Here is an 8,396-nt window from a genome sequence, read left to right on the forward strand (position 1 = left end):
TTATTTTATACGGACATAAACAGCATACAAATACACTCATGCATGGTTGCATATGTTCCACACATTGCTTTTTTCACTTAATATTTCTGAAGAGCCCACACAAAACTGCCTTATTTCTTCCATGGCTGCAGAATGTATCATTACTGGATGTACTCTAATTTATTTAGCCAATCCTCTCTTGGCGGAAGCTGAGGAGTAAGTTTCCAATCTCTAGCCATTAAAAACAATTTCACAATGAACACCTTGCACATATATTTTTATATAATCTATAATAATAAAAGCATAATGTGCTAATTAGACCGGACGTCCTTCCTGACGACCTTCTGGACGAAGCCAGGGCTACGAGGGAAGCCTGGGTCCTGGGTGCCACAGGGAAGCTGGTGTCGGCAGCCGGGGAAAGGAAGGCCTACTTTTGCACGCATTTTGTGCATCAGGCCTATAAATAGAAAAAAAAATCTGAAGAAGTATAATTGAGCATTAAATTTAACTCTGAGCTCTCTGGCAGCCAAAGCAAAACAGGTGATGGTGGGTTTTGGCCAGGTGGCTCAGTTGATTAGTGTCGACCCAATATGCCAAGGTTGGGGTTTTGATCCAATGCCAGGGCACATACAAGAAGCAACCAACAAATGCATAAATAAGCAGAATAACAAATCAATGTTTCTCTCCCTCATAAAAAAAAAGGGGGGGGTGTTGTTGGTAGAGGATTGCCTATCTCTTTTTTCATTCCACAAGAAAGCATACCACTTCTTCCAAAGAGAAAAACTTATGTGCACTAGTTTCTTTGGGGGAACTAAATAATGGAATAAGGACGATCTTCCATTGCAGTTTTTATATTCATATGGCAGATTCTACATCTATCTTGCTTTAAAAAGAAAAAAAAGTATGGTCTAAAACCCAATGTGGGAGGGAAAGGTTCAGTGTTGAGATTTGAAACCATGTCTCCCAGAGCACAGAGAAAGCCTGTATATGGCCCTTTTTAAAGATTCCTGAGGTGTGCCAGGTCTCCTGCCCTACTCAGCATTTTCTCAGCTGCGGCCCAGACCTTGAGCTCAGTGCTTTCATATGGACGGGATGATGGGTTGATGCATCTAGATAGGGGCTCCAGGGCTCCTTGCAGAGTAAATTCTCCATAAATAATCTCAGAAGGATTAGAGGAGCTTCTACAAGATCAAAGGTCATGTCTTAGTTGTTTCGAAAGCTCTTATCGAAGATAGTGGTGATAAGACGCTGGGAAAAGACTAGAAATGAGTCTGACTCGTAAGTGAAGTTCCCATGGCGTGGCATAGCCAAGAGAGTCCTGGACGCTTAAGACAGACAGACAGACAATCTCCTCAGCTTCCTGCCCAAATAGGATCAACAGAGCCGCTCCCACTCCCAGCAAGCCCTGAGGGCGAAACCACGTGGTGTGAACGTGCTACCTGCAGATGGTTTGCACATGTTCATTCTCCATGTCTCTTCCAACTTGGTGTTTCCTTTAGTATTTACGAACTTATTATGAAGACATCTGACAGGCTTATCCCCACAGGTGCCTAGCACTGCCTTCCTCATGCCTAATGATCTGTGCTTCGGGGGCCCCAGGCAGCAGGCAGACAGCAGGATTGAAAGTGATCTGCCTCACTCATCCCAGAATCCTGTCACTGCACAAAGTGTGGCTTGTCTGAACGGGGCCTTGTCCACCGTGACAATGTGGGCCAGACTCTGGATCGGGCCAACCAGAAGTGCTCTGGACAGTGGAGGTGGAGAAAAATCGTTATTCAAAGGAGACTTCTCACCCAGCCACTAGGGCTCAGTGGTTTAGTGTCAACCTTGGAACCAGAGGGAGAGAGAGAGAGAAACCTCAATGATGAGAGAGAATCATTGATCAGCTGCCTCCTGCACACCCCATACTGGGGATCGAGCCCACAACCAGGGCATATGCCCTGACCAGGAACTGAACTGGCGACTTCTCGGTGCCCAGGACAATCAACGCTCAGCCAACTGAGCCACACTGGCCAGGGCTCTTTCGTTGGTTTTCATGAGAACTCACAGGGAGGCAGAACTCCACAGCTACAAGCCACAACAGGTCCCCCTGCTATCTTCCAGGCCACAGAGGGAGCTGGAGGAGGGAGCAAAAGCAGGCCCAGGTGGGGCTGGGTTGGGGTGGGGGGCTCAGGTGGGAGTTGGGCCAACACTGGCCAAACATTCAGGTGCCTTTTCTTAAATCAGATGCTATCTCCCTGGCTGGGCATCACTGTCCCAGCACTTCTCCCTGACAGGCTTCTCTCTGAGCTGCCTGTATCGCTCCTGCCAGCCTGTGTTCACCGTGGAGACGGCGAGAGCCTGCCTGGCACCTCCTCTGCTGTCCTAACTTTATAAGTCGCCATTCTCTCTTCCTTCCTGCCGCCTAAGTAACATAAGAAATGAGGATCAAGGGAAGCTGTTTCCTGGTGAACCTGCATCTAGGGCAGTGGTTCTCAACCTTCCTAATGCCGCGACCCTTTAATACAGTTCCTCATGTTGTGGTGACCCCCAACCATAAAATTATTTTCGTTGCTACTTCATAACTGTAATTTTGCTACTGTTATGAATCGTAATGTAAATATCTGATGTATTTAGGCGACCCCTGTGAAAGGGTCGTTCGACCCCCAAAGGGGTCCCGACCCACAGGTTGAGAACCGCTGATCTAGGATAATAAAACCAGGTACCATCATCAAACACGGAAGAATGAAATGTCCTTAGAGATATGGGAAGCAGGACCCCGATCTTGGCTTTGCCATCTGTAAACTCTGAGAGGTCCCCTAGCCTCCTCTGACGAGGTTCCTTCATCCTGGTCACATGGTGGGACCAGGTGATCACTCATGCGCCTCTTCAACCAGGTTATGACACTATTCAATAGGGACAATGACAAGTGTTGTGAGGCCCTGACCAGGTGGCTCAGGCGTTGGGAGAGTCTTCCGGTACACCTAAAGGTGGTGGGTTCAATCCCCGGTCAGGGTGCATACGGATGCTTCTCTCTCACATCTCTCCCAGCAGAGATCGCATGGCTGAAAGACACTGGTGTTATTCCCATTTTATAGCTAAGGAAACCAAGGCTCAGATAGAATAACTGACCAAGGTCACAAGAACTAGTAAGTGCTGGCTACAGCTGAGATGTGACCCTGAGAAAAGTATAAGATGTCAAGGCTCACTGTCTTAACGATTTCTGTGTATAAGTTCCCCTACTGTTTGAATCCCAGTTGAAAAGCTTACAGAATGCTTCACTGTTATTCATTGTGACAAACCCCGCCCATGTATGGTAACCTGACTTCCCAGATGTGGAGGAAGCTGACCAAGTGAGTCAGAGCCCTGGCTTCAGCCCTGGCTCCTAGGGTCACTGGCAGATAAGGACAGAGATTTCTTCTGGACGGGAGAGAGTCACACTGAGGCAGAGAGTGAAGCTACTCAAAAAGAAGGATTTGTCACAGCCCGTATCTGAGAAAGCCTATTCCAGGCAAAGTCCCATTGGCAACCCCCGGATTCATACTACTGGTGCCCAGAGCAACCTTGTAAAACTTTTTTTAAACTTATTGATTCTAGAGAGAGAGGAAGGTTGGAGAGAGAGAGACATCAATTTGTTGTTCTGCTTATTTATGCATTCATTGTGTAATTCTTGTATGTGCCCTGACCGGTTATCCAACCCACAACCTTGGCTTATTGGGACGGTGTTCTAACCAACTGAGCTACCCGGCCAAAGCCCAGAGCAACTTTTTAAAACTCCCCAGGTGATTTTAATGAGTGGCCAGCATTAAAAATCACCGCTAGCCATTCCCCTGACTTTCCCGTTCCCTGCTTCCTTGGCCGCACGTGAAATGACATCCAGACCCACCTGTGCTTTCTAATTGCAGATGAAGGGGGAAGCTGGACGTCAGCGCCATGACGAGAGGCCGAAGCAGGTAAACGCCAGCACCCACCCACCACACTGGTGAGGAAGCAGCCAGGGGCCCTCTCCATCCCCGCACTTGCTCAGACCTGACGTCTCCCGAGGTTTAGGGGGAACTGACACATTGGCCATGAGCTCATTTCAGTAGCTGAGCCAAGAGCAAGCACTTGACTGCAAGCTTCCTTATAAGCAAAGCCCCTTTGCCTGCCCGAGGGAACTGCCAGCCCCATAGCTGCCCTCCCGGTGTCTCTTGGCCCTTAGAATGTCCCATGTCTCAGGCCTGTGCAACCACCCTCTCTAGAACCGCTCTGGGGATGAGAGAGGCCCACTGTGGACTGGAAACGGGAACTGGGAACCAGCTCTCGACCCAGCAAACTTCAGCACTACATGCTTCTGTTTATCGTCCCTCCACTTGGGCTGCTGGAGAGAGAAACCACCACAATCCCTGGGAAAAAACACCTAATCCTGAATGTGAAATTGAGGTTTTCAGTTTGACTTAGCTTGATTTGATTAAACTCAAATGAACAATTCCTAGCGAGTCTGGAGAAGTTCATGAGAAGGGTCCTCTGAGTCCTAGAGAAGGAATCATTGCAAAAGCCCAGGCAACCCTTCTGATGAGCTCAGGGTGACCTCGCAATGAGCACCTGCGAGCTCGGGTGACCTCGCAATGAGCACCTGCGAGCTCGGGTGACCTCGCAATGAGCACCTGCGCTAAAGAACAAGTCCTTCTGGCCCTGTGGGCCCAGCCCTCGCGGAGGGAGAGGGCGAGGGAGCGCGAGGAAAGCTCACTTCCAGAGCTCACGTCCCTGATGAGCACTAGCCCTTGAACTCTCTTCACTGGCCCTGGACAATGACCTGTTTTGTTTGTTTGTTTTTTGGTCTTTTGATCAAAGGTGGGATGGGTAAGCGGAGAAGAAATGATTCGGTGCAGACTCAGCTTGCTCTGAATGGATCAATCAAAACAATCTGCTCCTTTAGATCCAAAAGTCTGGATGAAAACCAAGTGTCCTATTCGACCCTCCCGCCCCCACAGCACCCCCTGACCCTTGGTGGGTGGCCCAGCTCGCACAGTGCCGATGAGCCCAGGTGCTCGGGGACCGGCTCCTCAGTTCTCCCCACGGAAGATCTGAGCAGACGCCTCTGGGCTTAGCAGCATGGCATGTGGGGGATGTCTGTAATCCTGTCCTCGGTGCAGGAGAAACTGACTCACCTGGCGCCAGTGCTCCTCCTCTCCAAGTCTGGGACCCTCTTGTGTGCGCATCAGGCTTGCCACGATCCCCGCGTTGGGCTCTTGAGGACCCAGTGGCTGCCAGTGGTGTGCTCTTTGCCCCTAGAACTGCCCATTGTCCTGTCCAGCTGGCAACCTTGGCTAGGCTTGCTGGAAGGATGAGGGGTTAAGAGTCAGAACGTATGTTCACTTACTCTTTTCTTCCAGGGCAAGCGGGTGACGGGATGGGAAACTAGGCCCTGGCACAGTGAAGTCCCGGTGTCCTCACGAAGGGTTCTGCAGGGCCTTCTGGGATGACCCTCCTGGCCTGGGTATTGGCTGGGGAGCGTTTAAAAACCTGGAGGCCCAGCCTCCACCCGGGAGGCTCTTGCGTAACTGGGTTGGGAGGGGCCTGGGATTTTTAAAGGGCTCCCAGGTGACTCCCATGCCTACATAATGGGCATCTCTGTTCCACGGGAGGACTGGTGACAAAAGCCCACAGCTGCTGGAAGGCTCGCCTGCCTTCCTCTGGGTGACAGAATCGCCTGCGAGTTTCTCTGCCGTCAGGTTGGTTCCCTCCCCGCCTTCGCCCCAACCTTGAGCTCTAATTTTCATAAACACACCCATATACAGCGCAGGGCTCTTGATAAGGATGAGCCTCTCCTAGAAAGTGGGAAAAGGTCGGCGGCGCTGGCGTGGTGGAGATCCTGCTCACTCCTGCCAGCTTCAGCAGCGGGCTGTGCGGGCGCAGGCTTGCCGGGCCCTGACGCTGTCTTGCCCTCCCCAGGAGGGACACATCTGGGGCTCCATGAGGAGGACCGCCTTCATCCTGGGCTCCGGCCTTCTCTTGCTGGTGGCCGTCTGGAACTCCCTCACGTGGTGAGTCTGTCGGACCTGAGGGCAGGTGGTGGAGGTCTGGGCTGAGAGCGCCCACCAGTCTTTACCCAGGAACCTGATTTTCCCCCCAAGGCATCTTCAGAGATTTTGGGGTGCTTCTGGCCACTTCTGGCAAGCCCAGTGGGAGAGGCTGCTGCTCACCTTCGAAGGGAAGGAGTGGGTCCTCTTCGTGACAGGTGAGCTTCCCAGACCGCCCGCCCCGAGAGCTTGGCTTCACGACTATCGTTCCTTTTCCGATGGTCTTGTTCTCTACTTTGCGACTTCTCAGCTCATTATTACAAGGAATAAGGACTTAAGTTTAAGTCAGTGGTAACCCCCAAGAGAACTCAACTCTCGGGGAATCTGGAATGGATGTCCACAGATATCTAACAGGAGACCTCCGTCTCCCCGAAAATAGAAAAGAGAGTTTGTGTGAAAATGAAGGCATGTTCAGAGCAATACTCCTGCTTTTAGATGTCAGACAGCTCCTCCATGTCATGTGAGGCTGTGTCCTTGTACCTGGTGCCATCTAGCTTGGGGCTGGAGAGCAAGCCTCACTCAAATATTTACTGACAGTGTGAATGACTCAAAACGAGCCTGAGAGAAGACTGTGGAAGGAAAAGCCATGTCAGCGATTTACCACAGCATTATCTACAAGAGTGAATGTCCCCGTCCAATCAAACAAGACTTATTCATGTTCCTCTGTGCCAAACTTGTATGGAAGATGTAGAGATATTTAAGATACAGTGTTGCTCTACCCCATCAAAAACCTCCCTCACAGCTTAGAAAGGGGAGATAAAAAAAAAGTCTCAGTTGTCACAAAGCGAAAGTACAAATGAAATGTCCCTTGTTTTCATCTGAAAATGGGCTGGATGTTAACTATGACTGGTTCAAAGGGATCTTAAGCAGTCATTGAAAAGAACAGTGTGGACTGCAAATGTCTGTAGGGAAAATGGTGGGAAAACATTTCACGTATTTCTGTTAAAATGGCGAGAACCCAGCTATCGCCTCGGCGATAAGCAAATACCAGACAGAAAATATTTGCAATTGTAAATGTTAGAGTTAAGAAAGTTCAAGATCATCTCTTGCGGGTTTTCATTCTGTATTCCTCAAGGAACCCTTGGACTTCCAACAGGCAGCCACCCTGATGGACGGCCCACTAGGCAACCACCAACTCAGCATTTTTTTTTTCCAAAATAAAAGACTTGGTCATTAAAGATAAATACATGCTCATTGCTAAAACAAAAATCAGACAATTTGAATAATCATAAAGAAGGTGAAAAATCACCCATTCTCCCATATCCAAGAAATAACCACTCTTAAATTAGTAGTACTAATCTCATACATTAGATATATAGTTAAATTTATAAGACATCAAAAATGTTTTTGTTTTAATATTTTTTTAATTAATTTCAGAGAGGAAGGGAGAGGGAGAGATAGAAACATCAATGGTGAGAGAGATTCATTGATCGGCTGCCTCCTGCGCGGCCCCTACTGGGGATCAAGCCCGCAACCCTGGCATGTACTCTGATTGGGAATTGAACCATGACCTCCTGGTTTATAGGTCAACACTCAACTACTGAGTCACACCGGCTGGGCAAGACATCAACTTTTTTAAAACTTGTTTTTCATTAGATTGTGGACATCTTTCCATGTCAATTAATAAGACTTACTTAATATTTTAAGCTGCCCAGTGTAGTCCATTTCCTCCTAATGGGCATTTAGGCTGTTTAAATGTTCTGTGATTGTGAAAATGCTGTGGTGTTCCTTGATGTCCTTTTCTCTTTCCCTCTGTCTGTGTCTCTGTGTCTCTTTCTTTTACTGCCAAATTGCCCTCCAGGTGGTTTGTGCCCATCACATGGCCCCTCAGAGCCGGCTAAGTATTTCTCAGGTGTCATCTGCTACAAGGCACTGTGGTTGATGGAGGAGGGATACAGAGACACAGAATTAAGTACAACGTCCTCACCCCTAGATGCTGAATTTAAAGGACAAGGCAAAACATGGAAAAGTAAAGTTAGTAGTACAAGGTTAGGTAACATTGGGGTGGGCAGAGTGCTTGTTCGTTCACAGTAGGACATCGGCGATACTTGGAATGACTTTGTGGAGAAGTGGGATGTGGAGCAAAAAGCTGTATCTAAAGTTTAAGTCTTGGACATCATTTTCTAATATATCCTACACGACATCAGTGCTGTGGGATGGTGATTGGTGGGGTGGCCATATAACATATGAGGGGGTTCAAAGAGGATGTGAGAGTGAATGAGGTCTTATTAGTTATGCTGGGATGACAGATGTCAATTAAAATTGTCCTGGACAAACTGGGATGCATGGCCATCCTGGTCTTAGGCATTCTTTTTAAAAAATAATATTTCACTGTTTTTTAAATTTTTTAAAATTTATTGATCTGAGAGAGGATTG

At 48.6% G+C, this 8,396-nt stretch overlaps 1 protein-coding gene across 2 annotated transcripts; it reads left to right on the forward strand.

Moving 5' to 3' along the window:
- The first annotated feature begins 725 nt into the window (after window positions 1–725).
- Window positions 726–8,390, forward strand: LOC132225762 (fatty acid hydroxylase domain-containing protein 2-like). 2 transcript variants are annotated; one of them, XR_009450980.1, is made up of 4 exons: window positions 726–3,911; window positions 4,200–5,672; window positions 5,893–5,984; window positions 6,075–6,178. XR_009450980.1 is itself a non-coding variant. In XM_059680737.1 (3 exons), exons 1-3 carry the CDS (start codon window positions 3,864–3,866, stop codon window positions 6,313–6,315), a joined length of 381 nt encoding a protein of 126 aa, XP_059536720.1. In that variant the 5' UTR covers window positions 3,797–3,863; the 3' UTR covers window positions 6,316–8,390. The 2 variants fall into 2 exon arrangements, 1 of the variants encoding a protein (XP_059536720.1); XM_059680737.1 differs by lacking the exon at window positions 4,200–5,672 and having other exon boundaries at window positions 3,797–3,911; window positions 6,075–8,390.
- Window positions 8,391–8,396: the final 6 nt, after the last annotated feature.

The sequence above is a fragment of the Myotis daubentonii genome, unplaced genomic scaffold (genome assembly GCF_963259705.1).
Source record: "Myotis daubentonii unplaced genomic scaffold, mMyoDau2.1 SCAFFOLD_250, whole genome shotgun sequence".
Classification (NCBI taxonomy): Eukaryota; Metazoa; Chordata; class Mammalia; order Chiroptera; family Vespertilionidae; genus Myotis; species Myotis daubentonii.